At 46.5% G+C, this 25,421-nt stretch overlaps 2 protein-coding genes across 3 annotated transcripts in view; one reads left to right on the forward strand and one right to left on the reverse strand.

Annotated features, from left to right (window-relative positions):
- The window catches only part of LOC126259237 (CXXC-type zinc finger protein 1-like), an 88,197-nt gene extending 87,087 nt beyond the window's left edge, over nucleotides 1–1,110 (reverse strand). Inside the window, exons 1-2 of one of the 2 annotated variants that reach the window (XM_049955861.1) lie at nucleotides 940–1,055; nucleotides 598–754 (exon numbers count right to left, since the gene is read on the reverse strand). Coding sequence is in view for 1 of the 2 variants with exons in the window: in XM_049955860.1 (XP_049811817.1) it covers nucleotides 940–969 (30 nt within the window). In the remaining variant the exon portion in view is untranslated. Of the gene's footprint in view, nucleotides 1–597; nucleotides 755–939 lie in introns of both variants that reach the window. The other variant, XM_049955860.1, reaches the window with a different exon arrangement.
- Nucleotides 1,111–1,290: 180 nt separating this feature from the next.
- LOC126259238 (evolutionarily conserved signaling intermediate in Toll pathway, mitochondrial) overlaps nucleotides 1,291–25,421 on the forward strand; it is a 112,214-nt gene continuing 88,083 nt past the window's right edge. The window contains exon 1 of the mRNA XM_049955862.1: nucleotides 1,291–2,179. Coding sequence (XP_049811819.1) covers nucleotides 1,711–2,179 — 469 coding nt within the window. The 5' untranslated portion in view covers nucleotides 1,291–1,710. The remainder of the gene's footprint in view (nucleotides 2,180–25,421) is intronic.

Consider the following 25,421-nt stretch of genomic DNA (forward strand, 5'->3'; position numbering starts at 1 on the left):
CGTTACATACATATTACGTTTAAGTACAGTCTTCATGCATGTGTATGGGTAAAGAGATATGAAATTACATGTAAGCCTGAGTAAAAATATTTTGTGTAGAATTATCTTAAATGTAACGCACATCCAATACCCCTGTAGTCCCATAAGATACAAAATATCTTCATATAAGAACTATTACAATAAAAACAGCCAACATTCATAAGCTTTTTAATTCATGTAAGTAGCACAAAATTTATGAAGACAGTAAAATCCATAGCAAATAAAAAGCCTCGTCGATAGCTTTTTACATATCTCATTTTATCACATTCAGCTAACTCACAAAAATAAATTATCTTTAATTTTTGCAATCGGATTAAGCATCAGTCATGGTGGTAAATTCATACAGTACTAAGCCAGTAGCCAATCCTGTGAAGATAATTACTAGTACCTAAATATAATTCAATGAATAAGTATAATTGTATGTATAATGAACTACCACTTCGGTTTACAATTTCAATCATGCATCAACAAACATAACTAGTCAACACGGATTTCTAAAAACACAATAATCCATGGTAGCGACGCAATCTTTCTCATTCTTACACTGAACTGACTTACTTTAGACTGACAATGTGTCGTGTTTTCTCAATTCGTTCAAAAAATAAAATTACTGATAGTATCTGATGCTGTGTTGCCTACAGATTTCTTCACAATTTCATTTACAGTACATTTAAGTACTGCATATCTGCTTTGTTCATTTACATCAACGGATGCCCTGTTGTAGAAAGAAAGATATGTCACGTGCTATCTTATCTGCATATTTTAAATAGATCGCTATCAAGCCTAATACAAAATCTATCTTTGCCACTACTGCTGTAGTGTTGTTTAGTGTGAGCTGTGAGTGATACGTATCGCGGTGCCGTAAACATGGGCGCAAAGTGCAAAGCAAATATCACCTACCGAAAGACCTGCATATTCCTTATCAGTCATTTTTATGAGCTCTTGCAGCAATCAGGAACGAGAAACTCCACACGTAAAATGAAATGTCTCATTCAACTGCTCTGAACTTCATTGTCAAAAATTCAAAATAACTCTCTTCCCACAACAACACATCTCCACTAACTTGTCGAGCAATATCTGTGAGTTTCACAGTTTTTTTTTTTTTCTTCGTACGTACAGTTGCTAAATCCACAGCCACTGCGGAAAATCCCTCAAAATAAATCAGCCAATATTAATCAGCTAACAAGCACTGAAACATAGCTGTATTTATGTCAAACGCTGAAAAAAGCAAAGAAAAATATAATTTTATTTACATCAGTCAGTGAAAATCAAAAACTGTTACAAGGGGTTTGTTTTCCAGTCATAATTTTTTTTGTCCAAACGAGGCCACTGGATTAATTTGTGGAAAGCTATCGCCTTATCACACCTGAATCATGTACTGTACTACCCATGAAGACGTGTGAAATGACAATGGGTGCATCTGTCTACATATAAGCGTTGAACGTGGGTCAAAGACGCTTGGTTGTATTGCCGGTGTGCGGTGTGAGATGGTTATAAACCTCTCACTGCTAGTAATCACGCTCGGTTCTTTTTTTCTACAGTTGTATGTTTGAACAACATTATACAGTGTGTTGTGGAATTATTAACTTTATCTGTATGGGTGTCATCTGGCATGCTCCGAAGCCAGAGGAGTGATAAAGTTTATATTTGCTGTGATGAGATTTGCAGACAATGTATAGGAGGAGTTTTCCTGTGATCTGTACAAAATTGCGATGCGTGTTACACGAGCATCGACGAAAGACAAGACCATCTGACCGAGCAGAGAATTTATTTCATTACGTTAGGCAAATTCATAGTGCCCGTCGACTGCTGGAGAAGGACAACACATACAAGAGACAGCTGATAAAAGCCGAAGATTTCGAAAATATCAAGGACAAGAGTAAAGAAACGTATCTAGAAATGGTTCATATATATGAGAATAGTTCGGTTCAAAGACGTGGACATGTAGAATTTATCTATTCGGCTATGAAACACATGAAGGAGTTTGGCGTGCACAAGGATTTGGAAGTGTACAAAGCGCTGATCAATGTGTTGCCTAAGGGGAAATTTATCCCGACAAACATTTTTCAAGCTGAGTTTATGCATTATCCTAAACAGCAACAATGTATTATAGATGTGTTAGAGCAAATGGAAGACAATGGTATGTATGAGTTGTAGCTCATTTTGGGATTAACTTTAGTCGTTTTCTTCTACATCTGTACTCCGTAAATTACTATTAAGTGTGTGGTAAATGGTACTTACCATTATATCGCATATTAGGGCTTCTTCCCATTCCATTAGACTGATCTTGGCTTCGTGAGCCAGCTGTAGTATGTAGGGGGACTCATTCAACATGTTAAATAGGCTATTCCGGCTGCCATTGAGGGAACAGGATGCAACCACTACAGATTGTGGTGCATGTTGGAACAAATGAAGCCTGTCATCTGGGCTCAGAACTGATTGTGCCCTTTGTTTCTGCATTGAGTGGAAGGACAGACGAGAGACTTTGAAGTGTCTGTGACAAGCTAGGCTGCGACTTCCTGGACTTGCACCGTAGGATTGAGAACTGTAGTGTCACCCCCCATGCAGGTCAGGTGTGCACTACACATCACATGCTGCTACTCAGGTAGCTGACTGTGTATAGGGAGCACACAAGGGTTTTTCAGATTAGGTGATTCTCCATTCAGTCCCAATAACAATAACTGTCGGAAACCCAGAAGTATCAGTGTAAGAGCAAAAGAAATGCCCTCCAAAGGCGAGAGTATGAAATAGCCTACTTTGGTAAACTGCCGAAGCATTCGCAGCAAAGTGCCAGAGTTCGAAGCACTCATGGGAAGCAGTGAAGCTCACATACTACTAGGTCAGAAAGCTGGTTGAAACCTGAAATTGATAGCAGTGAGATTTTTGGAGAAAATTTAAGTGTGTATCGGAAGTATAAGCAGATGGGAAGTGGAGGTGGAGTATTTTTTGCAGTAGACAAGAAACTCAAATCCACAAAGATAGAAATTGAAGCTGCATGTGAAATTATTTGGGCAAGACTCAGTATCAGGGGTGGACATAAAGTGATCATTGGATCCTTCTTTTGCCCATCAGACTCATCTCCTGATGTAACCAAACACCTCAGACAAAAACCTCAGTTCAGCTGTTTGTTGTTGCTGTTGTTGGTGTTATTGTTGTGATCTTCAGTCCTGAGACTGGTTTGATGCAGCCCTCCATGCTACTCTATCCTGTGCAAGCTTCTTCATCTCCCAGTACCTACTGCAGCCTACATCCTTCTGAATCTGTTTAGTGTATTCATCTCTTGGTCTCCCTCTATGATTTTTACCCTCCACGCTGCCCTCCAATACTAAATTAGTGATCCCTTGATGCCTCAGAATATGCCCTACCATGCGATCCCTTCTTCTAGTCAAGTTGTGCCACAAATTTCTCTTCTCTCCAATTCTATTCAATACCTCCTCATTAGTTATGTGATCTACCCATCTAATCTTCAGCATTCTTCTGTAGCACCACATTTCGAAAGCTTCTATTCTCTTCTTGTCCAAACTATTTATCGTCCATGTTTCACTTCCATACATGGCTACATCCCACACAAATACATTCAGAAACGACTTCCTGACACTTAAATCTATACTCGATGTTAACAAATTTCTCTTTTTCAGAAATGCTTTCCTTGCCATTGCCAGTCTACATTTTATATCCTCTCTACTTTGACCATCATCAGTTATTTTGCTCCCCAAATAGCAAAACTCCTTTACTACTGTAAGTCTCTCATTTCCTAATCTAATTCCCTCAGCATCACCCGACTTAATTAGACTACATTCCATTATCCTCATTTTGCTTTTGTTGATGTTCATATTATATCCTCCTTTCAAGACATTATCGATTCCGTTCAACTGCTCTTCCAAGTCCTTTGCTGTCTCTGACAGAATTACAATGTCATCGACAAACCTCAAAGTTTTTTTCTTCTCCGTGGATTTTAATTCCTACTCCAAATTTTTCTTTTGTTTCCTTTACTGCTTGCTCAATATACAGATTGAATAACATCGGCGAGAGGCTACAACCCTGTCTCACTCCCTTCCGGAACCACTGCTTCCCTTTCATGTCCCTCGACTCGTATAACTGCCTTCTGGTTTCTATACAAATTGTAAATAGCCTTTCGCTCCCTGTGTTTTACCCCTGCCACCTTCAAAATTTGAAAGAGAGTATTCCAGTCATCATTGTCAAAAGCTTTATCTAAGATAAGTCGTAGGGTCAATATTGTCTCACATGTTCCAACATTTCTACGGAATCCACCTGATCTTCCCCGAGGTCGGCTTCTACCAGTTTTTCCATTCGTCTGTAAAAAAATCATGTTAGTATTTTGCAGCACTGGCTTATTAAACTGATATTTGGGTAATTTTCACATCTGGATTGGGGTTGGAATTATTATATTCTTCTTGAAGTGTGAGGGTATTGCACCTGTCTCGTACATCTTGCTCAGCAGATGGTAGAGTTTTATTAGGCCTGGCTCTCCCAAGGCTGTCAGTAGTTCTAATGGGATGTTGTCTACTCCCGCGGCCTTGTTTCGACTTAGGTCTTTCAGTGCTCTGTCAAACTCTTCATGCAGTATCATATCTCCCATTTCATCTTCATATACATTGTCTTCCATTTCTATAATATTGTCCTCAAGAACGTCTCCCTTGTATAGACCCTCTATATACTCCTTTCTGCTTTCCCTTCTTTGCTTAGAACTGGGTTTCCATCTGAGCTCTTGATATTCATGCAAGTGGTTCTCTTTCCTTCAAAGGTCTCTTTAATTTTCCTGTAGGCAGTACCTATCTTACCCCTAGTGATATACGGCTCTACAGCCTTACATTTGTCCTCTAACCATCTCTGCTTAGCCATTTTGCACTTCCTGTCGATCTCATTTTTGAGACGTTAGTATTCCTTTTTGCGTGCTTCATTGCTGCATTTTTATATTTTCTCTTTTCGTCAATTAAATTCAATATTTCTTCTGTTACCCAAGGATTTCTATTAGCCCTCGTCCTTTTACCTACTTGATCCTCTGCTACCTTCACTATTTCGCCTCTCAAAGCTACCCATTCTTCTACTGTATTTCTTTCCCCCATTCTTGTCAATCGTTCCCTTATGCTCTCCCTGAAGCTCTCTACAACCTCTGGTTCCCCCCAGGGGGTCCACAACTCCTCTGTGGACACGTGCGTAGCAAGCACAGGACCCCAAGCTAATGTGGCCCTCCTTCCTTTCCGGGTTGCACACCTTCCTTTTCCACATCCTTCCTCATCCCCCATCTCCCCCCCCCCCTCACCACCACCTCTCCCCTTCCCTTTCTTCCCCTCTGGGAGTATGTTTAGTGCCTACGTCCGTAGATGGACAGTCTCTTTTCTTCGCTTTGTCTGTTGGCAAGTCTTTGTCCTTCCTTTGCCCTTCTCTTTTCCTTACCTCTTCTCTTTCCCATTTTCTCCGCTGCGGCGTTTGAGAACTCTCTTCTTTCCTTTTCTTTGTTCCTCCCTTTCTCTTAATTCCTCCCTGTGCGTGTCTGAAAGCTGGCCCACGCATAGCCGGTGACAGGGTAATGCGCAATTCCCCGACCCGGGTAGACAGGTAGGCCACATACGTACCCCCTGGTAACAGCCAGGCCCAGGGAGGGGTGATTACCTGAGCTGATACCTTCCGAAAGTGCCGGTTGGCCCCTCCGTGCGTTTCTTGGGAGGTGTGACCTGAGGTGTGAACAATCACCTAAAGAGGAAGTGCCCTCAGCGAGGGCCCCCACAAGGAAGGAGCGTGCCATTGGAGACACCGGTAATCATGGGGGATACTTCCGCAATGGTTTCCTCATCATCTACTATGTATGCTCACAGGCGTAAGTTCAATGAGTCTCAGCCACGGACAGTTCTTCCATCGTTGCCACAGTTCCTTGTTGTTTCTCGGTCAGATGAAGGTCAAGACTTCTCCACTGTCAACCCTTTCATTATTCAGAAAGGTGTCCATGCAATAGCAGGTCCTGTAAAGTCTTGTTCCCGACTATGAAATGGCACCTTGTTGCTAGAAACAGTCAGTGTCCTCCAGGCACAAAAATTGCTGCGTACTTCACTGCTACATACCTTCCCTGTCCAGGTGGAAGCGCACCACACTTTAAATTCATCACGTGGGGTCATTTATACACGCTCCCTCGATGGATTGTCCGAAGAGGATATTCAAAACTACCTGTCTGACCAGTGCGTAATGGCTGTTCATAGATTCATGAAAAGGGTTGACAAGAACATCGTTCCAACCCGTACTGTCTCCTTGACGTTTGACAGAGTTCAACTTCCATCGAACATAAAAGCGGGCTATGAGATAATTTCTGTTTGACCTTACATCCCAAACCCTACGCGTTGCTATTGGTATCAGCGGTTCAATCATACCAGCCAGTCCTGTTCCAATCCGGCCAAATGTGTTATGTGTGGCAAGGATGCCCATGGGGGTGCTTGTCCACCTCCATCCCCTCGTTGCATCAACTGTATGGGTGACCATGCTGCTTCCTCTAGAGATTGCCCCATTTTTAAAGACGAACGGCTCATTCAGAGTGAAGGAAAAGGTGTCGACCTTTGCTGCTCGAAAGTTATTCGCCAGTCGACAAGCCCACTTACACAGGTAAATACAGCACTGTCCTTGCCTCTCCACGGCCTACTAAGGAGGCAGCCACGCAGACTTCTGATCTCATCTTTAGTGCCACGGTCGTCAGATCAGCCAGCACAGAGATCGCCCGTTCAATGTCCCCACTCGCACCTGCTCACTCTATGGCTCACCCTTCTTCGGGTTCTGCTAAATCTCGAGTCCCAAAATCAGACACCCAGGCTTCCAAAAAAGAGCCTACTCGTGAAGACTTTCTACGTACCCCACCTTCACAACCATCGATTGCTCCGTCATCTCAACGTCCTGTTTCCAAGAAGGCTAATAAGAAACCCAGTTCCTCTCCTTCTCCGCCACGGCGTGTCTCATCTACAGCACCAGCTGGCGGTAACCGCCCTCGGCCGTCTTCTGTGTCGCCGAGGCGCACTGCTGGCGGCCGATCAACCAGCCGATCGCTGATGGCAGGAGCTGCTCCTGAACAACCAATGGATCAGGTTCTTCTGCCTTCGGCTGAATGCCATTCCACACTGTCGGTCGCAAGCTCTGAGCAGTCATTGAGTTGAGGGCAACCTTGGTCACAGTCTTCCCTTTTCTGTCCACCCTATGTCCATTATCCATTGGAATATCTGCGGCATTTGATCCAATCGGAATGAATTGTCGATCCTCTTATGATCCTACTCGCCAGTCGTCTTCTGTCTTCAGGAAACAAAACTGCGTCCCCACAATCGCTTTGTTTAACCTCATTTTCAGTCAGTCCGATTTGATCTCCCCTCTGTTGAAGGCGCTCCAGCACATGGAGGACTCGTGATTCTTCTCCATGATACTCTCCATTATCACCCAATCCCCTTAAACAGTTCCTTCCAAGCTGTCGCTGTCCATCTTTCCCTTTATGGATACACCTTCTCTCTTTGTACTGTATACATTCCGTCGTCCACACCAGTGGCAAGAGCTGATCTCCATCTTCCTGGTCAGCTTCCGCCCCCCTATTTGTTGGTTGGGGACTTCAATGCCCACCACCCGCTTTGGGGATCTCCGCGTCCTTGTCCGCGCGGCTCACTATTGATAGACGTCTTCCACCAAACAGATCTTGTTTGCCTCAACACTGGGGACCCTAAATTTTTGTCTGCCTCCACGACAAATTTCTCTCATTTGGACCTTTTGGTCAGTACTGTTCTGCTAGCTCGGCGCTTTGAATGGTTCGCCCTTGCTGATACACACTCGAGTGACCACTTTCCATGTGTCCTTCGACTGCAGCCACAAGTGCCATCTATGCTCCCGAGATGCTGGAAGTTTGCCCAAGCTGATTTGACACTCTTTTCGTCTCTAGCAACATTCGATGACCGTCACTTTCCTAACGTCGATGATGAGGTCACTCATATTACAGAAGTTATTCTTACAGCTGCGGAACATTCAATACCTCGCACCTCCGAATTGCCCCGGTGCCCCCCAGTTCCTTGGTGGAATGAGGCGTGCCGTGACGCAATACGTGAGCGGCGATGTGCTCCTCACGTTTTCCAACACCATCCTACTTTGGCCAACTGTATCCGCTATAAGCAGCTCCACGCGCGATGCCGTCGCGTCATTCGCGATAGCAAGAAGGCAAGCTGGGACTTCTTTACTAGCTCATTGAACACCTTCACTCCCTCCTCGGAAGTTTGGAGTCGGATTCGACGGTTATCTGGCGCGCCTAGTCCCCGGTCTCTGGGCTCACTGTCGCACATGATACATTAGTGGACCCCGTCGCAATTTCTAACTCATTGGGTCAACACTTTGCTGAGATTTCGAGCTTTCAAATTACCCGTCAGCGTTTCTCCTGAAGAAACGTGCAGAGTCTCCTGAAGAAACGTGAAGCGGAAGCCAACCTCTTGCTTTCTCCTCTCAAAATCGTGAAAGCTATTATACTGTTTTCTCCATGCGGGAACTCCAACATGCACTCTCTTCTTCTCGCTCTTCCGCCCCAGGACAGGATGGTACCCACATCCAAATGTTGATGCATGTATCATACCATAGTCTGCGTTACCTCCTTCGCCTTTATAATCGAATTTGGACCGACAGTACTTTCCCCAGACGATGGTGGGGAGCTATCGTCATTCCTGTTCCGAAACCTGGAAAGGACAAACATCTCCCCTCTAGCTATCGCCCCATTTCTCTCACGACTATTGTATGTAAGGTTTTGGAGCGTATGGTGAATTGCCGTTTAGCCCAAAGCCTTTTAACACCTGCCCAATGCGGTTTCTCAAAGCACCGTTCTGCAGTTGACCATCTTGTTGCTCTCTCCACTTATATTGTGAACAATTTTTTCAGGAAACGCCAAACAGTAGCAATATTTTTTGATCTGCAGAGAGCATACGATACCTGTTGGAGGACAGGCATCCTCCGCACACTGTTCTCTTGGGGCTTTCGAGGTCGGTTGCCCCTTTTTCTTCGTGAATTTATGGCAGAGCACACGTTTAAAGTGCGGGGGAACACTACTCTCTCCCGTACTTTCTCGCAAGAAAATGGGGTACCCCAGGGCTACGTGCTAAGTGTTGTACTGTTTGCCATTGCCATAAATCCAATTATGGATTGTCTCCTTCTTGATGTCTCGGGCTCCTTCTTTGTGGACGATTTTGCGATCTACTACCGCTCTCAACGGACAAGCCTTCTTGAACGATGTCTTCGAGGATGTCTCGATCGCCTCCACTCTTGGAGCATCAAAACCGGCTTCCTCTTTTCTCCCAGTAAGACCGCTTGTGTCAATTTTTGGCTTCGTACGGAGTTTCTTCCGCCTTCCCCACATCTAAGCCCTGTCGACCTTCCATTCGCGGACATCACTAAATTCTTGGGTCTTATGTTTGACAGAAAACTGACTGGTCCTCCCACGTTTCCTCTCTTTTGGTTCGCTGTCTGCGATCTGTCAACACCCTCCGTGTCCTGAATGGCACCTCCTGGGGAGCGGACCGAGTGGCCATTCTCCTCCTCTATCACACCTTAGTGCGTTTGAAATTGGACTATGGAAGCATAGTTTACTCCTCTTCTCGGCCGTCTATTCTTTGGCGTCTCAACTCTGTCCACCACCGTGGATTCTGTTTAGTGTCTGGAGCTTTTTACACCAGCCCTTTGGAAAGCCTTTATGCTGAGACTGCTGAACCTCCACTGTCCAATCGGCGTGCTGTCCTTCTGAGTTGTTATGCTAGCCATCTGTCTTCCATGCATGCTAATTTGGCCCATGACATTTTTTTCGATGCCTCCTTGGATTTAGGGTATGCAGGTCGCCCTTCCTCCCTACTATCGCTGGGAGTCCGCTTCTGTCAACTGCTATGCTCCACTTTCCCAAAAACTTTCTTGACAACTTGGGGTACAGCACCGCCTTGGCTCCGGCCCCGGACCTGCCTGCTCCGTGACATTTGTCAGTTTCCCAAGGATGGTACCCCTTCTCTTGTTTATCTTCAGGCATTTGCTGCTCTATGCGCACAAATGAAGGATGCCACATTTATTTACACTGACGGCTCAAAAACATCGTTTGGTGTTGGGAGTGCCTATATTGTTGGCAAAACCCCCAATCGATTTAGACTTCCCGACCAATGTTCGGTTTATACTGCGGAGCTTTACGCTGTTCTCCAAGCTGTCCAATACATCCGTCGCCATCAGTGGATACAGTATGTTATCTGTTCACATTCTCTCAGCTCTCTCCTCAGTCTCCGAGCTCTATACCCTGTCCACCTTCTGGTCCACCGGATTCAGGACTGCCTCCACCTGCTCCACTTGGGGGCGTCTCTGTGGCGTTCCTCTGGATTCCAGGACATGTTGGTATCTGTCGAAATGAGGCGGCCCCCCTGCGGGTCCGGGGTAAGAATAGGCCCGAGGTATTCCTGCCTGTCGTAAGAGGCAACTAAAAGGAGTCCCTCCCCCTCAAGGGGGTAGTTAGCGCCTGCGTCCGGAGACGGACGGTTCCACGACCTCTATTTGCGGTCATTTTGCTTTTTCACTTCTCGTTTCTTCCTTTCTTTGGTTGGTTCCTTTCTTTGCTCTTCTCCACCTCACTGTCTTCCTTACTCTTTCCCCTGCATAATCTCCTTGCCTTCTCATTGCCTTCTTCTCCTTGCCTTCTCATTGCCTTCTTCTCCTTGCCTTCTCATTGCCTTCTCATTGCCTTCTTCTCCTTGCCTTCTCTGGTCTCCGCCTCGGCGTTTGAGACACTGTCCTCTCTCTCTCTCTCTCTCTCTCTCTCTCTCTCTCTCTCTCTCTCTTCCCTTTTTCCTCTTCTTCCTTCCTCCCTGTGCGCGCCTGAAGGCCGACCCACGCGTAGCCGGTGACGGGGTAACGCGTAATTCCCCGCCCTGGGTAGACATGTAAGGCACGCGTGTACCCCCTGGTAAAGGCCAGGCCCGGGGAGGGGTGATTGCCTGAGCTGATACCTTCTGACCATGCCGATTGGTCCCTCCGTCTGGGTGTGACCTGAGGTGTAAACATTCACCTAAGGCGGGAGTGCCCTCTGAGAGGGTCCCCACAAGGAAGGAGCGCGCCATCGGAGACGCTGGCAATCATGGGGGATTTCTCCGCAATGGATTTCACTCCATCTCTCTCGACTTCTGCCCAAAAACGGAAACGTGACCAGCTACCAGTGACAAAAGTACTACCGCCTGCCCCACAGTTCCTCGTCGTTTCTCGATCTGAGGACGGAAAGGATTTTTCCTCTGTCAACCCTTTCGTTATCCAGAAGGGCGTCGATGCCATAGCCGGATCTGTCAAATCCTGTACCAGGTTGCGTAACGGTACCTTATTACTCGAAACTGAGAGCACCTTTCAGGCACAAAAACTGCTTCGGGCCACACTCCTGTACACATTCCCTGTCCGGGTGGAGGCTCACCGAACTTTGAATTCGTCTCGTGGTGTGGTCTACACTAGATCCCTCGACGGTTTGACTGACGAGGAGATTCAATCTTTCCTCGCTGAGCAGGGCGTGACGGCTGTCCATAGGGTCATAAAAAGGTCAACAATGACCTTGTACCGACCCGGACACTTTTTTTGACCTTCGATAGTGTTCAGCTGCCATCGCGCATCAAAGCGGGCTACGAGGTTATTTCTGTTCGCCCCTATGTCCCGACACCTACGCGCTGCTACCAGTGTCAGCGTTTCAATCACACTCGCCAATCTTGTTCCAATGCGGCTAAATGTGTCACTTGTGGCAGGGATGCCCATGAGGGTGACTGTCCACCTCCGTCTCCTCGTTGTGTGAACTGTCAGGGTGACCATGCTGCATCCTCCCGCGACTGTCCTGTCTATAAGGAAGAACGCTGTATCCAAGAAATTCGGGTCAAAGAGAAAGTGTCCACCTCGGCTGCTCGCAAGCTATTGGCTGCTCCCAGCGGGGAAATACAGTACTGTCCTCGCCTCTCCTCGGACTACCAGGGAGGTGGCAACCCAGACCTGCGATCTGACCTTCAGCACCACGGTCGTCCGTTCGCCCAGTGCTAAGATCGCGCGGTCGACGTCTCCTCTTCGTCCCATCACCCCACAGACACCAGCCCCTTCATCAGCTTCTGCTAAGACGAAGACCCAGAAGTCAGATGCACGGGCCTTCAAGAAGGAACCGTCCCATGCAGACTTCCTACGTACCTCGACCTCCCAGCCTTCGTCCGGTACTTCCACCAAACGACCATCTAAGAAGGCTAATAGGAAGCACAGTTCTCCTTCTCTGCCACGGCGCATTTCTTCTCCTGCGCCACCCAGCGGTTGCCGCCCCAGGCCGTCATCCCTTTCGCCTGGCCGCACCGCTGGTAGCCGAACATCTGGCCGTTCACCGGCGGAGGAAGCTCCCCCTCCCAGCCATCTTCCCAAGATGGCCGATGAACCTATAGACCCAATGGACGATGACTGTCCGCCTACTGATAGCGGCGGCAGTGCTCGCTCGAAGCCAGGCCCTCAGCGGCCTTCGAGGTGACCCCTTCTTTCATCTTTCTTTTTTCTTACGATGGCACTTATTCACTGGAATATTCGCAGCATTCGCTCCAACCGAGAGGACTTGAAGTTGCTGCTTCGCTTGCACCGTCCGCTCGTCGTAGCCCTCCAGGAAACGAAGCTACGCCCATGCGATCAAATTGCCTTGGCACACTACACCTCTGTGCGTTTTGACCTACCCCCTGTGGTAGGTATCCCAGCTCATGGAGGGGTTATGTTGCTGGTCCGGGATGATATTTACTACGATCCCATCACGTTGCACACCGGCCTGCAGGCAGTTGCCATCCGCATTACTCTCCCCACTTTTACATTTTCCATTTGTACCGTTTACACTCCATCGTCGTCTGCCGTTACCAGGGCAGACATGATGCAACTTATTGCTCAGCTACCTGCACCATTTTTGTTAACTGGAGACTTCAATGCCCACCATCCCCTTTGGGGCTCTCCAGCATCCTGCCCGAGGGGCTCCCTGTTAGCAGACCTTTTCAACCAGCTCAATCTCGTCTGCCTCAATACTGGCGCCCCTACTTTTCTTTCGGATACATCTCACACCTATTCCCATTTAGATCTCTCTATATGTACTCCCCAACTTGCACGCCGGTTCGAGTGGTATGCTCTTTCTGATACATATTCGAGCGACCACTTCCCGTGTGTTATCCATCTCCTGCAGCATACCCCCTCTCCGTGCTCATCTAGTTGGAACATCTCCAAAGCAGACTGGGGGCTCTTCTCTTCAAGGGCGACCTTTCAGGATCAAACATTCCCAAGCTGCGATAGTCAGGTCGCACACCTCACGGAAGTCATTCTCTCTGCTGCTGAATATTCCATCCCTCACCCTACTTCTTCTCCACGTCGCGTACCGGTCCCCTGGTGGACCGCAGCATGTAGAGACGCTCTACGTGCTCGTCGACGTGCTTTACGCGCCTTTAAACGCCACCCTACAGTGGCGAATTGTGTCAATTATAAACGATTACGTGCACAGTGTCGTCGTATTATTAAAGAAAGCAAGAAAGCCAGCTGGGCTGCTTTCACAAGCACCTTCAACAGTTTTACTCCTTCTTCTGTTGTCTGGGGTAGCCTGCGCCGGCTATCTGGCACTAAGGTCCACTCACTAGTTTCTGGCTTGACGGTCGCGAATGACGTCCTTGTGGCCCCTGAGGCTGTCTCCAATGCCTTCGGCCGCTTTTTCGCAGAGGTTTCGAGCTCCGCTCATTACCACCCTGCCTTCCTCTCCCGCAAACAGGCAGAGGAGGCTAGGCCACCTAACTTCCGCTCCTCGAATCGTGAAAGTTATAATGCCCCATTCACCATGCGGGAACTCGAAAACGCACTTGGCCGATCACGGTCCTCCGCTCCAGGGCCTGATTCTATTCATATTCAGATGCTGAAGAACCTTTCTCCTGCGGGTAAAGGTTTTCTTCTTCGTACTTACAATTGCATCTGGATTGAGGGACATGTTCCCGCATGCTGGCGCGAGTCTATTGTTGTCCCGATTCCTAAGCCGGGGAAGGACAAGCACTTGCCCTCCAGTTATCGACCCATCTCGCTTACCAGCTGTGTCTGTAAAGTGATGGAGCGAATGGTTAACTCTCGATTGGTTTGGCTGCTCGAGTCTCGACGCCTACTTACCAATGTACAATGTGGATTTCGTAGGCGCCGGTCTGCTGTTGTCCATCTGGTTACCTTGTCGACCTTCATTATGAATAACTTCTTGCGGAAGCGCCCGACCGCGGCTGTGTTCTTTGATTTGGAGAAGGCTTACGACACCTGTTGGAGGGCGGGCATTCTCCGCACCATGCATACATGGGGTCTTCGCGGTCGCCTCCCTCTCTTTATTCGTTCCTTTTTAATGGATCGACAGTTCAGGGTACATGTGGGTTCTGTCCTGTCAGACACCTTTCGCCAGGAGAATGGGGTACCACAGGGCTCAGTTTTGAGCGTCGCTCTCTTCGCCATAGCGATCAATCCAATAATGGATTGCCTCCCAGCTGATGTATCAGGCTCCCTTTTCGTGGACGATTTTACCATCTATTGCAGCGCGCAGCGTACGTGTTTCCTGGAGCGCTGTCTTCAGCATTCTCTTGACCGTCTTTACTCGTGGAGTGTCGCCAATGGCTTCCGTTTTTCTGCCGAGAAGACGGTCTGTATTAACTTCTGGCGCTACAAAGAATTTCTCCCACCGTCTTTACGACTTGGTCCCGTTGCTCTCCCATTCGTGGAGACAACAAAATTTTTAGTTCTTACATTTGACAGGAAACTTAGTTGGTCTCCACATGTGTCTTATTTGGCTGCCCGTTGTACCCGTTCTCTCAATGTCCTCCGTGTTCTCAGTGGTATGTCGTGGGGAGCGGATCGAACCGTCCTCCTTCGCCTATATCGGTCGATCGTCCGCTCCAAGCTTGATTATGGGAGCTTCGTATACTCCTCTGCACGGCCATCCATCTTACGCCGCCTCAACTCCATACAACATCGGGGTTTACGACTTGCGATCGGAGCGTTTTATACTAGTCCCTTCGAGAGTCTTCATGCTGACGCTGGTGAGTTGCCACTCACCTACCGGCGCGATATACTGCTTTGTCGGTATGCCTGTCGGCTACTGGCAATGCCTGACCACCCATCTTATCGTTCCTTTTTTGATGACTCTCTCGACAGTCAATACGGGTTGTATGTCTCCGCCCTGCTACCCCCCTGGAGTTCGCTTTCATCGCCTCCTTCAACACCTTCATTTTTCACTCCCTGCCACCTTTCGAGTGGGCAAGAGCCACACGCCACCTTGGCTCCAGGCTCAGGTTCGCGTCCACCTTGACCTCTGCTCGCTCCCGAAGGAGGTTACCCCCGATTCAGTCTACCACTCCCGTTTTGTCGAACTTCGTTCGAAGTTCATTAATATGACCATTTATACAGATGGCTCTAAGACCAATGACGGGGTCGGGTGTTCTTTTATTGTCGGGGCACAAAGTTTCCAATATCGGCTCCATGGCCATTGTTCGGTCTTCACAGCTGAGCTCTTTGCCCTCTACCAGGCTGTCCTTTACATCTGCCGCCACCGACATTCTGCATATGTCATCTGCTCCGATTCCCTGAGCGCTATCCAGAGCCTCGGTGATCCGTACCCGGTTCACCCTTTCGTGCACCGGATCCAACGCTCTCTTCAGCAGCTGGTGGACGTCGGTTCTCCGGTTAGCTTTATGTGGATTCCTGGCCATGTCGGTATCCCTGGGAACGAAGCTGCAGATGCTGCGGCCAAGGCTGCGGTCCTCCAGCCTCGGACAGCTTCTTGTGGTGTCCCTTCGTCAGATTGTAGCAGGGTAATTTGTCGGCGCATTGTCTCGCTGTGGCATGCCGCTTGGGCTGCACTTTCAGACAACAAGCTTCGGGCCTTGAAAGCTCTACCCGTGGCTTGGACGTCCTCCTCACGCCCTTCTCGGCGGGAGGAGGTAGTTTTGGCCTGGTTGCGAATTGGCCACTGCCGGTTCAGCCATCGCCATCTGCCGACGGCTGCGCCGGCGCCGTTCTGCCCATGTGGGCAATTGCTGACGGTCCGCCACATTTTAACGTCGTGTCCGAATTTTAACACCCTACGTCTCGATATTGGCCTGCCATGTACAGTAGAAGCCATTTTAGCGGATGACCCATGAGCAGCTGCTCGCGTTCTTCATTTTATCAATTTGACAACCCTCTCAAAGGACATTTGATTATGCTGTTTTCTTTTTTAATCCTATGCCTGTCAGTATGTCTTTCATCGTGTTTTCCGTTTTGTTGCTGTTTTAAACTTGTGACTCACGGTGCATTCCTAAAGTAGTCTGGGCGCTAATGACCGTTGACGTTGTGCGCCCTAAAACCACAAAAAAAAAAAAAGAAAAGAAATGAGGCGGCCGATATAGCGGTCAAGGCTGCAGTCTCTCTTCTTCGGCCAGCTATTCGCAGATTCCCTTTGCCGATCTACACAGTGTTTTATGTCGTTGTGTTGTTCTTTTATGGCACACGCATTGGTAGACACTTCCCAATAATAAATTGCGGGACGTGAAAGCTCTTCCCTGTGCTTGGACCTCTTCCTCCTGAACGCGTCGTCGGGAGGAGGTAATTTTAGCTAGACTCCGGATAGGGCACTGTCTTTTTAGCCATCAACCTCTTTTAAGCGGTGATCCCTCCCCCTCCCCCCCACTCTGTCCCCACTGCTCTCAGCTGTGGACGGTAAGACACCTTTCACTTGAGTGCCCCTATTTTACTCACTTACGTGCCCGTCTAAGTTGTCGCCTGATATATCTTCCATTTTAGCGGATGACACATGCTCAGCCGATTGCGTTCTCGAGTTTATTAGTGCCAGTTAGATGACGTCAGTCATTTGAGGCAATTTTTGGGGACAAACAACCCCCTTTTCATAGTGGTTTTATAAGCTTTCCTTCTGTTTTTAGTTTCCCCACTTTTTTGAGTTTTGCTCCCATTGCTGCTGGTTTGCAGTTTCGTTTTTTTACCTTTTCCTAAGTCACAGACCGGGCGCTAATGACCGTATCAGTTTTGCGCCCAAAAAAAAAAAAAAAAAAAAAGAGAGAGAGAGAGAGAGAGAGAGAGAGAGAGAGAGAGAGAGAGAGAGAAAGAAAGAAAACCTCTGGTTTAGTCAGTTCATCCAGGTCCCATCTCCTCAATTTCCCACTTTTTTGCCGTTTCTTCAGTTTTAATCTACAGTTCATAACCAATAGATTGTGGTCAGAGTCCACATCTGCCCCTGGAAATTGTCTTCCAATTTAAAACCTGGTTCCTAAATCTGTCTTACCATTAGATAATCTATTCGACACCTTCCAGTATGTTGTATGTAAGTTCCCCAACAATACTGTAATCATCAGTGGAGACTTTAATTGTCCAACAATTAATTGTGAAAATTAACAGTTTTGTTAGTGGTGGGTGTGATAAAACATCCTGTGAAACATTACTAATTGCCTTTTCTGAAAACTACTTAGGACAGATAGTTCGGAACCCCACTCATGACGGATGTATATCGGTTCTAGTGGCAACAAATACACCCGACCCCTTTGAGAATGTCCACATAAAAACTGGTATCAGTGAGCATGACATGGTCATGACAACAATGATTAACAAAGTACAAAGGCCAACTAAAACAAGCAGAATGATATATATGTTCAGTAAACTAGATAAAAAAATGTGTAGCATCGTATCTCAATGAGGAGCCTGAAACTTTAGTCACAGGTGAGGAGCATGTAGAGGAACTCTGGTTCAAGTTTAAAAGAATAGTTGACCATGCACTGGATAGATATGTACCCACTAGAACAGTTCATAATGAGAGGGAACCTCCATGGTATACAGCACTGTAAAGAAACTTCTAAAGAAACAGGGTAGTGCTGCAGATAGAGAGATGCTGAATGACACGCATTCTGCTGTCAAGAGAGCAATGCATTACTACTGTAGCAGAATATTGTCAAATGACATTTCACAAAATCCAAAGAAATTGTGGTCATATATAAAGGCTGTTAGTGTTGTGTCTAGACACAATGAGAGGAAGCCGAAAGGCACGCGCTTAAACTCACGCAGGCTGGCGTGAGGTCTGAAACAGGATACGTAATGAATGCTATAAAGAAAAGTACGTAGCTTCTGGAATACTTAACTTTAATCCACATGTGTAGAACATCGCTCTGGATGATACATTAATAGAATCTCAATATCAATTGAATATGGCGCCTTGCTAGGTCATAGCAAATGTAGCTGAAGGCTATGCTAACTATCGTCTCGGCAAATGAGAGCGTATTTGTCAGTAATCCATCTCAGGCAAAGTCGGCTGTACAACTGGGGCGAGTGTTAGGACGTCTCTCTAGACCTGCCGTGTGGTGGCGCTCGGTCTGCAATTACTGACAGTGGCGACACGCGTGTCCGACGTATACTACTGGACCGCGGCCGATTTAAAGGCTACCACCTAGCAAGTGTGGTGTCTGGCGGTGACACCACAGTTAGTGGCATCAAAGTTAGTGTCCGGCCCCAAACAAATTAGACAGCAACTGAAATTCAGGGGAGCAAAGCAAAAGCTGAAATTCTTAACCCTGTTTAAAATTTTTCTTTACAAACGAAAACCGAGGAGAATTGCCCCATTTAAATACTCTACCAATGAAAAGACAAATCAGATTCGTAGTAGTGTCAGTGGTGTTGAGAAAAAGCTGAAATTGTTAAAATTGAACAAAGTTCCAGATCTGGATGGAATCCCTATCAGATGTTATACTGAATTCGTGGCCAAGTTAGCTCCCTCGTCTAACTATAATCTATCGTAGATCCCTGCCCAGTTCCTGGAAAAAGGCACAGGTCTCACCTCTCTATAAGAAGGGTAGTAGAAGTGATTGACATAACTACCGTCCAATATCCTTGACAATGATTTGTTGTAGAATTTTAGAACATATTCTGAGCTCAAACGTAATGAGGTATTTTGAACAGAATGACCTCCTAAATGCCAGCCAGCCTCTACTTTGAAAACATCAATCATGTGAAACCCAACTCGCACTTTCTCACATGACACATTCAAAGCTTCGGATCAAGACAACCAGATATAAGCAGTGTTCCTCGATTTTCGAAAAGCATTTGATTCAGTATCACACCTATGCTTATTGTAAAAGTACAGTCTTGTATAGGGTATCAAATGAAATTTGTGACTGGATTGAGGACTTTTTGGTAGGGAGAGCACAGCATGTTATCTTGGATAGAGTGTCATCATTATATGAAGTAATTTCGGTGCACCCCAGGGAAGGATGTTGGGGCTCTTGCTGTTCATGTTGTGTGTTAGTGATATTGTATATAATATTAATAGTAAAATGAGGCTTTTTGCAGATGCTGCAGTTATCTGTAATGAAGTACTGTGTGAGAGAAGCTGCATTAATATTAACTCAGATCTTGATAAGATTTCAATGTGGTGCAGAGATTGGCAACTTGCTCTTTGTGTTCAGAAATGTAAAATTTTGCACTTCACATAACGAAAAAATGTAGTGTCCTGTGACTAACATCAATGAGTCACAGTTGGACCGAGCAAGTTGACACAGTGGTTCGCACACTGGACTCTCATTCGGGAGGATGACTGTTCAAACCTGCATTTGAGCATCCTGATTTAGGTTTTCCGTGATTTTCCTAAATCGCTTCAGGCAAATGCCGGGGGCGATTCCTTCGAAAAGGCACAGCCGACTTCCTTCCCCAATCCGATGGGACTGATGACCTCACTGTTTGGTCAGTTCCCCGCAAGTCAAGCAATCACAGCTGGAATAGGCCGACCCGTACAAACACCTGGGTGTAACACTTTGTAGGGATATGAAATAGAGTGATCACACAGGTTCAGTTGTGGACAGAGCAGGTGGTAGACTTTGGTTTATTGGTAGAATAATGGCGAAGTGCACTCAGTCTGCAAAAGAGATTGCTTACAAATCACGTGTGCGACCGGCTCTAGAATATTGCTCAAGTGTGTGGGATCTGTACCAGATAGGACCAACAGGGAATATTTAGTATATACAGAGAAGGGCAGCACAAATGGTCACATGTTTGTTTAATCCTTGGGAGAGTGTCACAGAAATACTGAAGGAACTGAACTGGCATACTCTTGAAGACAGGCGTAAACTATCCCGAGCAAGTCTGTTAAGAGTTTCAAGAACCGACTTTAAATGATTACTCTAGGGATGTAATAAAACCTCCTACATATAGCTCACATAGGGATCACGAGGATAAGATTAGAATCGTTACTGCATGCGCAGAGGCATTAAAACAATTATTCTTCCTGCACTCCACACGTGAATGGAACAGGAGGAAACCGTAATAACTGGTACTCTGCCGTGCTCCTCACCGTCTTTTGCAGAGTGTAGGTATAGACGTAGAAGTAGCTGTGTTTCACACCGAATCCATACTGGTTTTAGGCAACTTAATGAGAGTACTGTTGCTTTTCCATTGTCCAAAATTACAAATGTCTGAGTGTCCATTTTAAACCTTTATACGGTCTGAGCAGGGTGGCTGTAAAGCTGGCCAGATCGTATAATCCCTTAACATTACTAATTCACAATTACTCGGTGCCTTGTGCACGAAAATGTTTAGATTGGTATGTGAGGTAGGCGATGACACCTGCATATGGTTGATACGGTTCTTCATCCTCTGGACCAGCCCTGGGAATTCTACTGCGGTGATAGAATGAAATATGCTGGGAGTTTGGGTGATTCCTCACACAATATTTCTGCTAGTGATCCGCATAGGTCTTTCTTGAAAGCGATACAAAAATCCTAAGAGCACCCACAGTCACAGTCCTCTGTGGCCACTGCTCCCCAAGACGATTGTTCTGAGGGTGGTATGCAGTCAAACAATTATGTGTAATGCCACTGATATCACAGAGTGTCTTGACTAGAGTGAACTCAAATTGTCTTCCCTCGTCTTTCATTATCATTTCCGGGCAAACAAATTGAGCTGTTCAAGCACTGATGAATGCGTGAGCTGTTGACTCTGCTGTAACGCCTTTAGTTGGGACTGATTCCACCTAACGAGAAACTCTGTCAATAAGTGATAATAAGTATCTGTAACCTTCAGATTCTGGAAGGGGGCGTGACAATGTCATAGTTAAAGTGTTGAAAACATGCTTGTGATGTACCAAAGTATCTTAGTTGAGGTTGTATATGAGCACCAGCTTTGCTGCATTGGCACATCAAGCAAGGTCGTGCACAGGCTCAACAGTCACATTCAATGTTCGGGCAAATGAAACATTCATTTATGAGACATACTGTTGGCCTAACAAATGTGTGCACCAGGTTGTGTAATTGTTTGAAAATCGTGTGGGGCATATTGGTGTGGGGACTAGTGGTCCAATTTTGTTCTGAGAGAAATCACACAGAATTTGGATGTCAGTCCTGGGGACCATTCTGCATTCTTTGCGAGGATTGGTGGAATCTCTGTTAAGTAAGTCCGTAATGGCCATATCGTGCTTCTGGACTTTTGCTACTTTGTCATAATCTAGTTGTAGAAATAACATTGATTCGTGACAGGTGGTCTGCAACTATGTTGTCAGGGCGATCTAGATGCCAGACGTATGCTGTATATTCTGCAGTAAAAGTAGAGATGAGGAGTAAAGTCTTGATGGGTGCCATATGGTGTCTGCAAGTGGTGTGTGATCCATATAGCTCATGATGTGTTTTCCTTCAATATCTTTCCCAAAATATCTGACTGCTTCATAGACAGCAGCAGGTAATTCACGATCATTTTGATTTCAGGGCCATGGATTTTTTTTGGAGAAGCGAAGTGGTTGTGCTTCACCCACCATAAACTCTCATAAGACAACACCGATGGCTGAACCACTACACTAGTGCCAGAGTGCCAGTTGTGACAGCAAGTTGTGCATCGGGTATTGGATGAGTGAAAGTGCTCGCTTTTGCAAGGCAGTCTTTGGCTAGTCTGAGCACTTTGTGCTTTTTGTCGGCCCACTATAGATGCTGATACAAATTTATGGTGCCTGGAAAATGTTACAGGTCATGATAATTATGTAGAGGTAATAATTGCTAAAATAGTTCTGTTCGTTTTGAGTTGGGTGTGTTCCCTGTGGCACTTAGTACGTGTCTGAGAAAAGTCGCTATTGCTTACCACAGTTGTAATTTATCCTCATTTAGGACCACGGTCACATCCCTCAGGGCAGCAAGAAAAGTCAAATTTGAAGATAACGCTGTCAGTGAGTCACTGCCAACCTATACTGCATTAGTGTGTAAGGCATTAATAGGAATGGAAAATCTATACAGTGTGATTATTGTGGTCTTTGAGATGTTCTCTGGACTCATAGTTATATACTGCAGTCAATGATGCTGAACGTAGTGGCACCCACTAGAGAATGTGTGAAGTCATTAATATCTGGAATTCAGTAACTAACGTGTATTGTTCAAGCATTGAGAGCTCTGTAATCACCACATGATATAACGGAACTGTCCTTTCCCAGTACAGCATAGTCCATATCAATTCAGGTAGACTAGGAAAAAATCTTACCTTCATAATCTCAGATGATGTTGAATTTAGCATATGTTAAAATGAAGGACTAAGTAAGGAACACATGTTTTTTAACATTGTAACAAAGAAATTAGTAAGAAACAACTTCAGCAAAGACATACATTACCCCTGAAAATTAAAAAAATGACTTTTTTAAAATAAAACCTGTCCAACTTAAAAGTGGAAGCTCTCCTTTACAGAGAATATAGTACTACATGGCACTTATCAACAGAAAAAATCTTTTATGGATTGGCACTTTTGGAGGGGGGGGGAACGTTTTTTCTCTTTTTCTCTGTAACTTATAAAAAAATTCAAAAGGTGACAATAAAAGAACTTTGAGAAGAGATATGTCCAAACTGAGGATACCATTGTAATAATAAAGCAATTATCTTTCAAATAACAAAAGCTCTAACAAAATATCTACAGCTATTACAGAGATACAGCATTTTAAAAATTTTTCTGAAATTTGCATCTTCAAAATAGTGTTTGCAGTGTCATCTTTGGAGGCCTGTATCTTGGGGCAGGAATTTTTTGGAGAAAACAAAAAAATACGTGTTTCTTACTTGTTGTTGTGGTCTTCAGTCCTGAGACTGGTTTGATACAGCTCTCCATGCTACTCTACCCTGTGCAAGCTTCTTTATCTCCCAATACGTACTGCAGCCTACGTCGTTTGTTACTTACATGTGCTAAATTCAGTAACATTTGAGAATGTGAAGGTAACCCCCCTGCCTGAAGTGATACGGATTATGCCGTACAGTTTCATCGGGAAAGCCCACCGTCTGTCCAAAGGTCGGACTTTCTCCGGTTGTAATATGTAGATTGCCACTTTTTCCAGCTCGTAAATGTGCTCGAGAATATGGTGCACCTTACTGCACGAGTGGTGCATTGTACAACTCCTTTCACTCGTGCCTTGGTTTGAGGGGGGTGGGGGGAGGAGGAAGAGGAAGAAGGGACGCACAGAGACGAGGCAGAGTGCACTGTAATCACTGGTGTTTGGGGTCGCTGACAGCACGGAACAGGTCATAGTGACAGCGAGTCGTGGTGGCCAGATTGGACGTGGCAGACGTGTCGCCAATGTCGGCTGTGCGATGTGTGAATGAAAAGCTCTTGCATCGCACTAGTGCAGCAGACACGTTGTGTATGCTTCGATTTAGAGCTGCGTCGTCGGTACGAAGTGCATCCGGTGCTTTGTCAGATAAAGCTGGTGTGTCATTCATTATAAAGCACACCTTTAGTGCAGTAGAGTACGTGACACCGTCGTGCCGATGCCCAGTGCGGCACGAGACAGTTTGACGAACGAGGAGGCGTCGGGCCGAAGAGCCTCGGGACGAGTTGCACAGTGTCGTGATGCAGTAATGCTGCATTTGCTAAACTCGGTGTGAGGCGAAAGTGCTGTAGGAAGGAGAATCATATCACTGGTTCACTCATATCAGTAACAAAGGAAGTCCGTGGAAACCTTTGACCTGAGCTTAGTTTCAGGGTACAGTTAGAGGTTCTGTGCACGGTGGTACGAGAGTCATTTGAAGTGTGGAGTTGTAGGGATGTTGTGCCAGATAGTGCTGCATTTGTATACTTTGGCATCTCGTTCCGGAGTGGCACGGACGATGTTTGTCACACGAATTGTGGGCTTCGGCGGCTCGAAGTGTCAGTGCGAGCCGATGTGCGTACTGTGACCCCGATTTTGAGTTTGGGTAGCACCCTGTAGGCTGGCAATTACATGTAGCATCATCAAACTGGACACGATAACGACATTTTGGTAACCTCGATATGGTAGCTGGCGAGGAGATCGATTGTGTGCATGCCACGAAGGTCTGTGTACTGGCCTGGGGCACTGACGTCACTGTCGTGTGCTTTTGACACAGGTCGAAGCAGTTCGGCGCACACTACGTTCGACAGAGATCTAGCACTGCATGTCTTATTGTTAACAATATTGGTGCATTGTCTGTACTATATGACAATGAACGCTCTGTTCCAATATTATGAAAAGGATAGTTGCTACACACCGTATAGTGCAGATGCTGAGTCGCAGATAGGCACAACAAAAAAAGACTGTCACAAATAAGCTTTTGGCCAACAGGGCCCTCATCAAAAAAAAAAAAAAACACACACACACACACACACACACACACACACACACACACACACACACACGAGACCACAGTCTGTGGCAGCTGAAGCCACGCTACAAGCAGCAGGAACAGTGCATAATGAGCGAGGCAACTCGGTGCGGGTGAGGAGGAGGCTGGGGCAGGGAAGGGGAGGGGTAGTAGGGAAGGGGGGAGGGGGCGGAGTAGTGCTGCTGCGGAGCACGGAGGGATGGGGCAGAGAGGGGTTGGGCAGTTGGGTGCAGTCTGGAGGTTAGATTGCGGTCGAGGGGAGAGGAAGGGGGGGGGGGGAGGGGGTAGTGGAAAAGAAAAGTCAAAAGTGCGTTGGTGGAATAGAGGGCTGTGAGTGATGCTGGAATGGGAACAGGGAAGGGGCTGATGGGTGAGGACAACGACTAACGAAGGTTGAGGACAGGAGGAATATGGGAACATAGGATATATTACAGGGAGAGTTCCCACCAGTGCAGTTCAGAAAAGCTGATGTTGGTGGGACAGATCCATGTGGCACAGGCCAAGGAGCAGTTATTGAAATGAAGAATTCTGTTTTGGGTGTCATCCTCAGCAACTGGTGGTCCAGTCGTTTCTCGACCACAGTTTATCCGTGGCCATCCGTGTGGACAGACAGTTTGTCGGTTGTCGTGCCCACATAGAATGCAGCACAGTGGCTGCAGCTTAGCTTGTAGATCACATGACTGGTTTCACAGGTAGCCCTGCCTTCGGTGGGATAGATGGCAATTGTGACTGGACTGAAGTAGTTGG

The sequence above is a fragment of the Schistocerca nitens genome, chromosome 5, assembly GCF_023898315.1.
Source record: "Schistocerca nitens isolate TAMUIC-IGC-003100 chromosome 5, iqSchNite1.1, whole genome shotgun sequence".
Classification (NCBI taxonomy): Eukaryota; Metazoa; Arthropoda; class Insecta; order Orthoptera; family Acrididae; genus Schistocerca; species Schistocerca nitens.